We start from the raw sequence: 15,305 nt of genomic DNA, 5'->3' as shown, positions 1-15,305 counted from the left end.
GTCCCACATAAAATGCCTTACTGTAATGTCACTGGAGGTGATGACTGCATGGACCTCTGTATTTATTCACTGGATTCCTCCGTGGAAACTTAGGAAAAGTTATATCTGACTTTTGAGTGGATCGAGCATTGTCAGTAGGCTTTTCTGGCTGTCAGTTCCAAAGAGGAGATCCTAAAATATTTTCAGCATGACATAGTCCACCACCATTATGTGAACATGTTTTTCAAATCATATTTTTACACGGGGATTGCTACCCCGTGTAGCAATCCTACCTGACTCCCAACAGTACTGTATAGAGGCGTAGCTACTGCATCCAGCTTTGAAATACTTCCATGTCTCTTCATTGGGATTTTCTATAGAGCCAGATAATTTGGGCTGGTCACTGAACAGCCTTCTGCAGTAAGTGTTCCACTAGCCTCCTGCCCCATGCAAATTTCAGTGATTGTCTTTTATCTCTGCTTCACTGCAGCCACTACCCATGCCTGTGGACAGTCAGCAACAATGCCGTCAGCGTCACCAACCTTGCCAGTGACATGAACGGTGGCCCTCCAGGCGCATTCCTGCGTAACCTCCCATTGCCTGCCACATCCTCCTCTGCTCCAGTTCCTCTGCCAGGAACAGTGGCCAGCAGCATTGAAATCCAGTTGGAGCCGGCTGTTCCCAGACTAACAGATTCCACCTGGGCATCTGGAGCTTCCCATTCCTTTTAAGGGACGGCCAGTTGCAGAGGAAAGGCCAGCAGCATCCTGAATGCAGATAAACTGAAGAATGCCGTTCTCACAGCCGAGACCCAACAATGATCCACTTTTCCTATATGTCTAAAATTCAGCTTGGAGTCCAGAACCCATGGAACAAAATGGAATGAACAGAGCATCTCTGCTGCTTTGTTGCTGAGCTCTACAGACACTGGCAAGGAGGAAACTGGAGAAGGAGCCTTGCTAGCTGTCATGTCCACGGAGAAAAGGAAAATGACTCCCAGGGTAAGATCGCCAACTACCTGGAGAAGAACTCAAGTCACTCAAGGGACTTAAAGGGATGCTATTGACCAGGTGGTATTATTTACCTCAGTAGCATGAAAGCCTTCAGCTTCCCACTTCTACACATCAGACCTCTATTAAAGGGAGACATTTTCCCCCCAGGCCTGTTGGCAACCCTGTCCTAGGGAGAGGAATACCACAGTTAGTTATTTTAATCTGATTTCAGAAATGCTGTTGGCTGTAACTCTGGTTTGTTGAAAAGCTGCTCAGGGACATATTAGTTATAGAAGACTTTTTTTGTCCCTCAAAAATGTCATGTCAAAAATCTTTGGCGAACTAATTCTCAAAGAGACATTGTCAAGGTATCTTTTTTCACAGGAAGGACTTCTGGAGAAAATGTAAACCTGATCTGCTCAGCCTCACTGTTTAATGTCAGCTTTCCACCTCTCTGCCCATCCCATCCATGGTTTTCTGATCTAGACTGTAAGTCATCTACTCACTGACAAGTCCATTGACACTAAGCAATGGTTTGTGTAGTGTGGTGGAAAGTGTGGTCAAGTCACAGTGGATGGATGATCACCTCATAAGGTCTTCAAGGCATGATATGTTCAGAGGTGGTTTGCTCTTGCCAGCCTCCAAATCACAACCCTGCTATTGGAGGTCTCCCATCCAAATATTAGCCGAGGCTGACTCTGATTCTGAGATCTGACAAGATTGGGCTAGCCAGGTCTGGGTAAGCAAGGGTTTAGGCATGATGAATCTGAAAAATCTTTAAAAAAAATCTTCATTACATTTACACCAATTACATTTACACCACCAACAAGTTGGTGTAGTGAAATAGAATATGAGCTGTCTTACTGGGTTGGATACTTTAGCATTTGTAAAAGGAACTTTGTAAATACTCCGAAAACCCTTCATGCCCCTTTTCAAAATAGAAGTTAAATCAGAAATACCAGTTCTTGGAGTGCAGTCTTGATCTTTCCTTGGTACCTGCTCATGTGGATTAATAAAATGCCTGATCACAGATACTGACAGCTGTAATTTCTGTGTCTGAGTCAGGTGAAGGGTGAAAAAAGAATGGAAATGTCTATGGAGGAGATCACATGCAGCTGTATTGTGATCATCTGGCTCACACAAGTAAATAAATAAATGATCCAGAAGAAGTCAGAGCTACTTTCAGGACTCGGTATTCTAAAAACTAGCCCTAGGACCATTCTTCTCCAATTTTGCCTACGATGTGTAACATTATCCCCTCCCTCCAGCTATGCAGCTGCTGTGTAGCTTTTGTGCATTAAAAAAAACATTCACCATGTTCCAACAATATTGAATCTCCGGTGCATAACACTATGCTCCTAGTTGATGTGCTGTGCTGCTCTTGAAACTGAAAATGGACTGACGAGAACCTAAATTTCCAGTTTTTTCTATGTTCTAAAATAAATAAACAGAACTTTATGGTGTGCCAATAGTGTCTTCAGATGCCTTGTTGTTGTTCAAAAGCCTCAATTCTTTGACGCTCGGCCTTCCTTATGGTCCAACTTTCTCAGCCATACATTGCAACTGGGAATACCATAGCCTTGACTAAACGCACTTTTGTTGGCAGGGTGATGTCTCTGCTTTTTAGGATGCTGTCTAGATTTGCCATAGCTTTCCTCCCCAGGAGCAAGTGTCCTTTAATTTCTTTGCTGCAGTCCCCATCTGCAGTGATCTTGGAGTCCAGGAAAATAAAATCTGTCACTACCTCCATTTCTTCCCCATCTATTTGCCAGGAATTGAGAGGGCTGGATGCTATGATCTTAGTTTTTTTGATGCTGAGTTTCAATCAGATGCCTGAGTTTCAATCAGATATTTGGAGTTTTTGTCTGCATTAACAGAATCCAGACTAGGAAGGGTTGTCAACTTTTAAAAGAGTGCTCCATAGCTGTTCCTTTAACACTGTTCTGCAACAACTAGTGAGTATGTCGAGCTTTTAGCTATGGGGAAATGTCATCTAATTTTTGTATATCAGAGATCTGTCAAAACAGTAGACTTCAATAGTTCCAGACCTGGGACCCACTGAACTACAAGCAGGCATTTAATAGGAAACCATTGTGACACCACAGTCATGGAACACCCAGCATGTGTCAAGAACAGAATTGCCAGTGGGCTAGGAGAAACATGTCCTGTCCCTAGAATAGAGGAAATAGGCAGCTGAAGCTCCCACATGGGACAGAGACAAAGTGTCCCAAGGTGACTCACAAAACAGGAAAACTATAAGGAACCTGGTGACTGGTCATAAACTGACATTACTACATCTGGCACCTCTGACTAATAAATAATTGTTCCTGGAGATTTGGGGGTGGTGCCTGGGAAGGGCAGAGTTCGGGGGAGGAGAAGGATGTGATGCCACATAATCTGGGCTTGGAATGAGCAGAGCTCCCAAACAGAGGGTGTGCTGTGTGCCACCCAGGGGGAAATCCCAATATGAAAACAATCTAGGATAAGCAATCAGTAGGGATGCCTTTTGTACAGTGATCATAGGCAACCTCCCACCTGGACATGTCAGGGTTGTTTACTCCAGCAGGAGAAAAAATTGCATCCCATGATGTAAAGTTTTTGCTCTTTTCTGAGACCCTTCATAAGTAACACCTGCAAAGGCACCTCTCTGTAAGTGTCCTAAGGTGGCATGTGGTATGCTGCCTCCTTGCCATCCTTAGAGTTTCCCACTTATTTTTACAGCCACCAAAGCCTGTTGTTTTAGAATTCTTAGCTGGACCCAAAGAATAGGATGGCTTATTTATACTTGGTAGACTGACAGAATAGTCCATGTATGTGGAGGGCTCTGTGGTAAAAGAGGAACCTTTACTCTAATTAGAATGATTCTTTTCTCTTAAACAAAAATAGAATTTATTTATCAGTATAACTGTGTAATAAATTTTCCGGTTTCGAGGACGTCTGGAAACGATGTCAATTGGCCATCCCTCCCTGCCATGCGAATCAGAAGTGACATGTCACTGGAAGTGACATCACCACCCACACCCTCCTTTCGCTCCCCCTGCCTTTGCTACTACTACAGAGGCTCCGACTCATGTAAGCTGGAAGGAAGAAGAGTTGGTTCTTATATGCCGCTTTTCTCTACCCGAAGGAGTCTCAAAGCGGCTTACAGTCGCCTTCCCTTTCCTCTCCCCACAACAGACACCCTGTGAGGTAGGTGAGGCTGAGAGAGCCCCTCCCATATCTTCCTCCTCCTCCTCCTTTATGCTGCTTCTGGGCATTTGGAGGAGAAAGAGCTGGCAGAAGGTAAGCTGAGGGGGCAGGGAAGAGGCTGGCAATGCTCTGTGGCACTGTGCTGGCCTGGGCAGCCTGACTTGCCAGCTGGGCCACTGTGTTCCCAAGCCTCCTGGCCACCTGGCAACAAGGAAGGTGGCTAGCTGTGCTCTGCTGCAGCTGCAGTGCTGGCCCTGGCAGCCTGACCCCCATGGCTGGGCCCCCATACTGTGCAGGAGCCCTCCTGCCCACTGCCCCTTAAGAGCCCATTTTAAAAACAGGCTTTGATCCTCCTTGTAGCAAAAAATAACAAATGTCACTTTGAGACTTATTTTAAGGTTTGATGAAGGGGGCAGAAACAGGCATTATAAAGGAAAAGCAGAGTAAACACCATGTTACCTCTAGAGCGGCCATGGGGAGAATCAGCAAACAGGAGGTATTAAACCCCATTGACAACCCTTCCATCTCCCACTCATTTGCTCCTGCACTCTCCCCTTCCCTGGCTCTAGAAGGGCAGATAGTGCTTCAGGGTAGGGCCCTATTATATAATCAAAGAAATGGCAAGAAGCAAGGTTTAAATCTCACTGCACCCGCAGCCCAGCAGTGCTTTCTCAATCCATTGAGAAACCTCCCAAGACAAGAGCTGTGATGGATAGCCCTGGGCTCTGGCTGTTCCTGTCTTAAGGTGCAGATAACATGAGACAAATTGCCTCTTCAGGAAAGTAATTTATATTGGGAAATTGCTCAAAGGGAAATGGTTTATACCACCCCTTCCAGTGCTACATCATCAGTCCAGATCTCTCCTTATGCAGCTGCTATTCAACTACAGAAGCATTTCTTGAATCTCCCCCAATAGGGATCTATTTGGGCCTAGGGGTGCCAGCCTTCAGGTGGGACTTGGGGATCCCCTGGAACTACAGCTCATTCCAGGCAACCAGCATCAGTTCAGCTGGAGAAAATGGCTCCTTAGAAGGTAGACTGTATGGTATTATACCCCATTGACATCTCTCCCCTCCCCAGACCCTGTCCTCTGCAGGATCCACCCCCAAAGTCCCTAGGTCAGGGGTAGTCAAACTGCGGCCCTCCAGATGTCCGTGGACTACAATTCCCAGGAGCCCCTGCCAGCATTCGTTGGCAGGGGCTCCTGGGAATTGTAGTCCACGGACATCTGGAGGACCGCAGTTTGACTACCCCAGCCCTAGGTTTTCCCCAACGCAGTGCTGGCAACCCTTGTTGGGCCCTAAAAAGATTATGTACATGTTCAGATTGTATTACACTATCTCAGTCACTAGATGGCAGGCTTTCCCTACGAATGTTTGGATACAGATTTACAGAATTCTAGAGAATCCCTCCCCAGCAAGAGTATACAGGCAAAATAATCCTATCAATCAGAAAGTGATCTGATGCCATCTGGTTTCTTCTAAGTCAATAAAAATCTTGTTGTCTTTAGGATCATGTGATATTTACCTGAATTAACCAGCTTTGGAACTGGCTCCTGTGACTGTTGCGTTAATACCAACAAAAACTGTCCCTTTTGATTGGTGATAATAAAAAGTCTCACCTGATGGTGAATTCTGTCTATCATCAAACTTCTGCTAAAAGCACAGGCTAGTCATGCCTGCAATGAACAGCAGGGGAGCCATTTACTCAGTTCTTTTATAGCTCCTGGACTGGCAGGTGGCTTCCAAAGTCAGATCTCCTGTGACTTCCTTCTCCCTCCTCCCCACCTTTTGAATTGGTACATGTGCAGCCGCAACAATAGGACTCCTCCCCCCCCCACACACTTTGGGCCTATTTTGGGTTTGGAAAATAGTATGGTGTGGGAAACCAGAAACCTCTTTACTGCGCACTGTGGACCTGATCCAAACTAGGCCCCATATACCTGGGAACTAAGTTCCTGAAACCTAACAGGGAACTCATAGCTGATTAACTAAAAATCCTTGGGGAGGACAAAACATGTACTTAAACATAGAGGCACCTAAGCATATAGTGGAGCCTCTTGTGGCACAGAGTGGTAAGGCAGCAGATATGCAGTCTGAAAACTCTGCCCATGAGGCTGGGAGTTCAATCCCAGCAGCTGGCTCAAGGTTTACTCAGCCTTCCATCCTTCCGAGGTCAGTAAAGTGAGTACCCAGCTTGCTGTGGGGTAAACGGTATTGACTGGGGAAGGCACTGGCAAACCACCCCGTATTGAGTCTGCCATGAAAACGCTGGAGGGCGTCACCCCAAGGGTCAGACATGACCCGGTGCTTGCACAAGGGATACCTTTACCTTACCTTTAAGCATATAGTACCATGCCACCTGAATCCCCATTCCTTTCAATGGACACTCTTCCTATTGCTCTGTAGACTGAAATACATCCTTTGCAGAGCATATTCAATGACTATGTTTTATGGCTTCCCTCCATTCCCCTCCACCCCCTGTTTGGTGCTATCTTATTTTCATTCTGTCTTGCAGCATACATTCCATCTAAAGGTATTTCTATATGCTTCTTTTGAAAGCCCAAACGGGTAACAACTGACTTAGCCTGTTACTTAGCTGTTACTGTCTAAGAGGTTGTTGCATGTGACTTACTTCTTTCAAGTTCCTCTTAACTGCAATAGGTAAACTTATAAATCCAACAACTGAAATGTAACTGTGTCCCATTGAGCAATGTCAATGAGATTTAGTTCAGGAAAGATTTACTTGTGACACATTTCAGGTACAAATGTACCAAGGCAGATCTGTCCATGAACCTGTAGCATACAAAGCAGGAAAACCTTTAGAAGAGGCTAACACATGAATATGGGATCTGATTCAAAGTAAGAACAAAATGTTGAGGTGGTCTGATAAGAGACTTGATTCATGTATATACCCCTTTGGGCTTTTCATGTATAAACAATTAGTTTGATCAAAGAAAATGGGAAAATCAATTACATTGTAAAGTCCACAGAGTGCCTAGTACTATGATGTCATTGGTCCAAGATGTGATCGGACCACAAACAATACAGCAACTTTGATGAAGTTAAGTAGATCAGGGCCCAATCAGTGCCTTGATGTGAAACCTCTTGGAAATGTTATGTGAACTGTCTTGGGATCCATAATGGAGTAAAGTTGGACTATATAAACATAATAACTCAATAAGAAGCAAATATGTTAACATTGTTGAACAATGGCATTTTATTTGAGAAATTGAGGTCCTCAAATTCCATTGAGGACCAATGGAATTTTATTTGAGGGGTGAGCTTTCATGTGCATGCACAATCCCTCAGATACAAAATCTGAAGAAGTGTGCATGCACATGAAAGCTCACACCTTGAATAAAACTTTGTTGGTCTTAAAGGTTGGACTCAGATTTTTTTTCAGCTACTTCCAACAACATGGCTTTCCACCTGGATCTATGTTAACTTTGTTAATACTCTCAACTTGCCTGCTTGGTGATACGTTCCAGGGGTAGCACTATTACATACGGTTTCCTTTGGAAAAAAGAACACTGAAGTCTTATGGTGTTTCAAGAAGCAAGACTCCATATGAGCAGACCTCACAAGATGATGATCAATAGCAGTGGTTCTCAACCTTCCTAATGCCGTGACCCTTTAATACAGTTCCTCATGTGGTGACCCCCAACCATAACATTATGCAAGTGTTCTTTCACAGAAATTAAACTGAAACTGACCAATGGCGTGAAGACCCATTGTTCATGATTGTCTATAAATTGGTTTTCCCCCCTAGGGTTTCTCAGTTCATTTCTGCCTCTTGTCCCACCATGCTGAACTTGCTCTTTTCTGTTGCTCCAGACAGAAGAACACTCTATCACAATCTACCCCACAAGATGCTCACCCTGTCACGACTCCTGTGAAAGGGTCGTTCGACTCCCAAAGGGGTTCCGACTCCCAGGATGAGAACCACTGATCTATAGCCTTCTGTTTGTAAATTGGTATGCTGGAGGAGAGAACTGTATCCTACTGCTGTGTCTAGCTGCAAACTGGAACCCTCTAATGGTCTTTATGCTAGGCAACCATCAGGACCAAGAAACAAGACAAATCATTGGATTGTAAAAGTGAATGCCCTTTATTATATTTGTTCATTCATCCATTTGTCCGTCCATTTGTTCATTCATTCCTTCCATTTCTGGGCTGCCACTCCTGGCCTGCCCGCTCACAGGGGCTTACAACATAAAAGTACAATACAATACATTCCCATGCCAGTCATTCCCCACTGGACATTTCAACTGAGTGTCTCTCAGGGAATGATTACTGGGGCACTTTCAGACATGAAAGTGATGCTGTGACCTCAGTGCAATCACACTCTTGCATCCACTTCACAAAACTGTTGGGATGATACAATGGAAGAGGGGAGAACCATGCATTCTAAAAATTAGATGGATGTATGAGGGAGTACTTTGTAGGCAGCACCAGAACCCATTGTGGAAACCCTTGAAGCTTCTGATGAAGTGATCATAATTGTTAATTATTTTCATCTCACGGAATGCACATTTGCTATTATTGTCCATTCTTCTTCGAAACAAGACATGATTAAAATATATCCTGAAATAGTCTATCAGAAGAAGAGGAGTTTGTTTTTATACGGTGCTTTTCACTGGCTGAAGGAGTCTCAACGAGGCTTTTTGAGCCTTCGGGGAGGGCGGCATATAAATAAATAAACAAACAAAAAACAAACAAATAAATTACAATCGCCTTTCCTTCTCCCTACAACGGACACCCTGTAAGGTTGAGAGAGCTCTGACAGAAGTGCTCTGTGAGAACAGCTCTAATAGGACTGTGACTAGCCTAACATTACCCAGCTGGCTGCATGTGGAGAAGAGGGGAATCAAACCTGGCTTGCCAGATTAGAGGCTGCTGCTTTTAATCACCACACCAGGCTGGCTCTCAGAACTGAGTACCAACTGAAAGGAGCCATTTCCCTCCTTGTGATCCCATGCTGTCACGGGTATTAAAGGAATACAGCCGGTGAACTGGGATTTCTCATGGATCAGAATATTACCACAATCTGGAGGTTTCACTCCCTGTTTATTAACAATATTTTTGCAAGATTTAAAAAATCTTTATAGCAGTACTATATGTATCATAAAGGGTTGCAAGCTCTGGGTTAGGAAATACCTGGAGATATTGGGGGTGGAGCGTGGAGGGGATGCAGTTTTGGGAAGGAAGGAACCCAGCAGGATATAATGCCACCCAGTCCCCCTGCCAAAGCAGCCACTTTCTCCAGGAGAACTGATATCTGTTGTCCGGACATCAGTTGTAATTCCTGGAGACCTCCAGCCACTACCTGGAGAGTGGCCACCTGTCTGTAAAAGGTGCTACCTTTAGCAGAATAGTTCCAGAGGATCTGATTCAGTCTTCCAGTTGTACTGATTCCTCAGCATCAGGAACAGTTTGGTTTTGTTGGAAGTCCTCTATTCCCCTTATTCTGTTCATTTGGGAACCCTTTTCTGCCAGCAGATCTATTCACCAGTGAAGACATCAGTCCTTTGCATTAGGCCTCTAACAGCTGACATCCCCTATAGGGTTCTCCTCTCCCCCCTCCCCTTTGGCTAGGTCTTGGGGCTGCTTCAGATGAGACATCTGGAGAATCACGTTGCAATTCTAGGGAGCTCCATTCGCTTGCCGCAATGTTATCCCTGGGCAGCGATGACTCATACCTCAGCAGTGCCGAAACTGCACAAGCAAAGCAGGAGCCGCCATTGTGTTTGCAGCAAATCTTAAACAGACAATTAAACCCTGATATACTGGGAGTGCTGGAGGGAATTGCAGGATGACATGTCCCGTCTGCCTTGCAGAAGACACTTACAGAAAGAAGCACTTCTGGATTTCTTTATCTGACCACCTGTACATCAATAACAAAGTTTTGGCAAGAAACAGGTAAGGAAGGTAAGAGCAGAAACATCAGGTCATAGTCTAGACTAGAGAATGTGCCTTCAACCCGCTCCACCTGCAGGGAATCCAGGTAGCCAGGGCTACTCCTACCCAGACATTCCATGAGTTCACACAGAGAAAAGAATATGTACGAAGGAGGAAGAGGAAGGAGACGCTGCACAACTACTGCAGTTCTTACTTCACTGAGGAATTTAAAAGGCATATAACCATTCTCCTGTTTGCAATCTGGTAGCCTTGAATGCTGCATTTTGGTTGTTAGTTGTCCTTTCCTTTGCTGGTTTAATAGCCTAGTGGTCCCCGACCTTTTTATCACCGGGGACCACTCAACGCTTGACAATTTTACTGAGGCCCACTGACCTAACGCTCTCTAACTCTGGTCGCTATGGTAATGTTTAAACATCCCTTCAAAATAAGATACAGACATGCCACAACAATGAACATAAGGAACATTTTATTTTCATGGAAATTTTAACTCACAACAATGACAGATCAATGGGAACCCTGAGCTTGTTTTTCTGCAACGAGATAGTCCCATGTGCACCTGCCGGATCGTGGATGAAGTAAAGGGCCGGGGGGGGGGGGAGAAGGTGTCCTTCGTGGCCCACCTCCAGTTAGTTGACGGACCACATGTGGTCCGCAGCCCACAGGTTGGGGATCGCTAGCCTAGAACACACTTTCTCAACTTGTTTACCATTTACCTTCTGAAACATTCTTCAGGCTTCAAGAAACCCCACAAGGGGCACGATTGTGCAGAATTTGGTTGGGAAGCATAGCTGTGTATGCATTCACCCAGGGCCCGTTTCCTTCCCACCCTCTCCAGGCCTATTGTTGGCCAGTTTGACCAAGGATGGGTCAATTTGACCATATATGGTCATTTCACCTGAGAAATGCTTAACAAATTTTTATAAAGAATTAATAATATATATATAAAGAATTAACTTCCACTCACTTGGGAAACTCTTGCAAGGCCATCAAGCCCCACGGTTTCACAAAACCCTGGCTGAGAATGATCAGCTGCCATTTCCTTAAAGGGTGTGAATTGTTAGGAGATGGTCTCGTGGCAGTTCTCTTCAAGTACCTATCAGAACTTGAGGAAAGTGACTCCTTCCAGCTGAGGGGAGGACACATAAAGGTGGGCTGAAGCTCTTCAAATGTACAAGATCTCTCTATGTGGGTGGGGGTATCTCTGGATATATTGTGGAGTTGCCCTGAGGCTGCCCAGTGGTTTTCCGCTTGTATACTTGTAACTAAAACAAATAGTGTGAGAATAGGTCAGCAGCAGCTTAAGTCTTAAAATGTCAAGCCAATGTACTTAGTTTTGCATGGATCTACATGTCAGTAAGCAAGCTTGTGGTGCCTGAACAGACATAATGAGGAACAGCTACTGAGTGCCTTTTGTATCAAGTGAATGAATACAATGTGAAGTTCCAAACTAGCTTTCCAAACTAGTACCAATATAAAAAGAGACATAACTGCTGCATCATTCAGTAAGACAACTTAGGCCCAGATCTCCTCTCTTCTGCTTCCGCTTTGCTATCCTATGGTGCTACAACTTGCAGCTGGCTGTGCTACCGACTCTGTTCTTTATAGCCACAGCTGTATCTAAGAAGACCATAGTAGTTCATTACAAAATCCATGGGTGGAATCCTAATCAGGGGCTCTGTCTAGGGCAGGGTTTATCAACCAGGGTTTCATGAAGACCTGGGATTCCTTGATGGCCCTGGAAGGGTTACCTGAATGGCTGGGAGCTAATTAATGTTTTATATATTTTTAAAATTTGTTCAAAATTTGTCAGGTGATATAACCATATATGTTCATGGTGGAAACCCCACCCCTCCCCAAATGGCCAGTGATGGGCCTGGAGGGGGTGGGAAGGTCCTTCTTCAAAGAAAAATGTCTGGTTACTTTCTCCTAAAATCTCACCATACAACAGTGCTTTGGTGGCCCTTTCCGCCCTCATACGCCAGCAGATGGTGTCGGGGGGCAGTTTGATGACCACCAAACTGAAAGACATTCATCCAAACTGAATAGTTTGCAAAGGATATGTGTGAAAGTTCAAAAATGAAAGTGGTTGCCCAGTGGGTTTAACTATCCTGTTAATTTAACAGAAACTTGATTTGGTAACCCTCTATCACTTCCATTTTGACAGATCTTGGATGCTAAGCAGGGTCAGCTCTGGGTAGTATTTTCATGTCAGTGTCATGGCACAGAAGTGGGCAGTGGCAAGCCGCTCTGAATGTCCTTGCTTAAAAACCCCATGGGGTCACCATGTCAGCTTGATGTGACTTGATGGCATTTTCCACCCCTGTCATTAGCACAGAAGTCAAATACTGCAGATCTTCTGGGAGTGATACTGGGGCTGCTTCCCTGTTTTAGGCTGGTAGCAATGTGCATGCATAAAACATGGTCATGACAGATTTCCCACCCTGTGGCTGCTTAGGCTGCATGCTTTGCCACATAAGCGCTTCATTCCCATGCACACTCCCCAGTGTCATGGGACTGCGAGAATCTCCTACACCACTCCTGGCGCATGTGAAGAACAACAAAGTATAATGCAGGTTTAGTTTGGGTTTTTCTGCCATTTTGGTGGGTGTCTGAAAGAGAGCACTAGGTTTTGATGTATCTCTGTGACATGATTAAAGGAGTGGAAAATTAATAACTGTGTGCGTCTGATATGAAACTCCAGAGCATAATTTATGCAATGCTAAGAAATGTGCTTTACAAAAGTGACAGCTCTTTAGTGATGAGATAATATATTCCGTTTTGTAGATGTGTTCTTGAGCAGCCACTAAGAATAGCACTTGGGTGTATTGAAATGTTCAGAGACCTGGCACAAAGGAGGAGATGGAGGGAAAGTTTTGCAGAGAGGGAACATGCAGAGAGTGTGCTGGCCTTGCGCATGGTCTCCTCTTCCCTCGCAGCTGTCTGTCCTGAAAAGCAGATGGTCTGGATCCCAACATTTCCCTTCCTCCTGACTCCGGTTTGATTTCTGAGATCACTTGGAGAGGGTTATAATTACCCACCAGAGCTGCCAACATTTTTTGAGTGAGCTTTAATAAATATCTTTGCATGAGCTTAACTTTTTAATGTGAAGAAGCATTTAAGATACTTACTTTAATTAGAAGACTGAGTACATTAAGGAAGACCTGGAAGAAACAGGGAAGATGGGAAGGGCATAGGGAAGAAAAGGACATTAGGAGGAAGTCAAGGGATAATGAATAGGAATGATTATGAGAAGAAGGTACAAGAAAGGCATGCTGCTTGGAAAACAAGGAAAGCAAATGAACCCAAATGAAAAGGGACTCCAAAATGTTGCAAATGTGTAGTTGTACAGGAGCTAGGCAACTCAGATTAAGAAGTCTGCTGGGTGCTACAGGTGCCTACTCTGAGTTGTGAAATTCCTGGAAATTTGAGGGCAGAGCCTGAGGAGGAGAGGGAAGGGAGGGACCTCAGGAGGATATAATAGCATAGACCCCACCCTCCAAAGTTGCTATTATATTCAGGGGAAGGGATCTCTTTAGTGTGACGATCTCTTGTAATTCCCCAAGATCTACTGGCCCCACCAGGAGGTTGGCAACCCTACTGAGTCTCTTTGTGCATGTTGCACATTCCTTCACCATAACTCATTCCCCAGCGGGAGGGGGGAGAAGGTTATTGTTAGCCTATTTTGAGTCCCCATTAGGGTGAAAAGCAGGATATAAATGTCTAAATCAATCACTAAACCCTAGAAATAGCACTATCGTGCAGAATATGGTTGGGAAGCATAGCTATGTATGTGCCTACGAGGTCCTCTCCCCTTCCCATCCCATCCAGACCCATCATTGGCCATTTTGGGAGGGGGGAGGGTAGGTCAATATGACAATATATGGTCACATTACCTGATAAAGGTTTATCAAATTTTTAATATATATGCAATAATCAATTTAACCAATTCAGGAAATGCTTCCAGGGCTGTGAAGAAACCCCAGGGTTTCACTAAAACCTGGTTGAGCAAGCCTGCTGTAAAACAGCAGGATAAATGGGCTCCAGCAGCATCGAGTGATGTCAGCAGCCATCTGAACATCTGGAAAATACCACAGAACTCCTGGGGAACTCTCATATAACCCTGGTTCCACAGAACCCTGGTTGGGAATCCCTGTCTTAGACAGATAATTGAACCCCCTACTTCATATACCCCAAAGGCTTGCTGCTTCTGTATGAAGGAGGCGGTTCAATTATCGGTCTAAGTAGTTAGAAAGATTCATCCATGAGTCATACTCTAACTTCACTTTCTGTAACAGGCAATTTTGTTGAATCATTGAGGCTCAAGTAATCTCCACCCTTTTCAGTTCTATTAACCACAGTATTAAAATGAATACAGGGAAAATATATAATTAGTCTGTTCCATATCCTACAGAGAGCCTCTAGCTCAGGCAAACTAATTATACCAAAATACGCTACCCTGAAATCCAGTTTATAGGATTCTATGGCAGGAAAAGGGTATCCGAGATGCTTCACGTGCATCTTGCTAACAAGTAACAAAGGGAAACAAAACTTCAACCTGAAGGACAGGTAAGAACCCAAAAGGTTAGGGATAAAGTCAATTTTAGAAAAATATAAACAGTTTATTATAAGAACTCAAATGTTTGAAAACCATAAAAGAATATTTATTTGGCACACATAAAGCATATAAGAGCTTACACCAATAATACCAAAAAATTTAGACCTTGAAATAACATGTTTCAGTCTAACAGATCATCAGAGATCAATTGTACCGATGCACACAGATATAAATAACATTTTTAAAAACAATTTTCAATGGTGGAGTGTGAGTGAGAAAAACTTATTTGGTCTGTTCTGGCTAGTTCTGGTCCTGCAAGGCGCTCTTATTCCTCCCCAGGGTATTAGAGAGTCTTACTCTGTGCTTTTCCGAAGACAGATCCATTCTGGATTCTCCAGTACCCAGCAGAGGAATAAGAAGTATTTGCTGGCTAAGGATTCTGCTAACATGAACACCTTGCAGGACCAGAACTAGCCAGAACAGACGAATTACATTTTCCCCCCTTCCCCTGCTGAAAATTGTAAAAACATTGTTAGATTCAGTAGCCTGAACATATCTGATAATGATTATGCACTTGGATTATTGCTACTATGCCATTCAAAGTTTTTTTTTTTAATTTGGAATTTGTTATTTACATCCATGTGCATCTGTACAACGGACCTCTAATGA

At 44.1% G+C, this 15,305-nt stretch overlaps 1 protein-coding gene across 1 annotated transcript in view; it reads left to right on the top strand.

Moving 5' to 3' along the window:
• TBX19 (T-box transcription factor 19) overlaps window positions 1-2,291 on the top strand; it is a 28,699-nt gene extending 26,408 nt beyond the window's left edge. The window contains exon 8 of the mRNA XM_077344234.1: window positions 470-2,291. Coding sequence (XP_077200349.1) covers window positions 470-710 — 241 coding nt within the window. The 3' untranslated portion in view covers window positions 711-2,291. The remainder of the gene's footprint in view (window positions 1-469) is intronic.
• The last annotated feature ends 13,014 nt before the right edge of the window (window positions 2,292-15,305 follow it).

This window comes from Paroedura picta, chromosome 6, assembly GCF_049243985.1.
Source record: "Paroedura picta isolate Pp20150507F chromosome 6, Ppicta_v3.0, whole genome shotgun sequence".
Lineage (NCBI taxonomy): Eukaryota > Metazoa > Chordata > Lepidosauria > Squamata > Gekkonidae > Paroedura > Paroedura picta.
The sequence above is the reverse complement of the archived record's forward strand: the minus strand, read 5'-3'. Positions and strand labels throughout refer to the sequence as shown.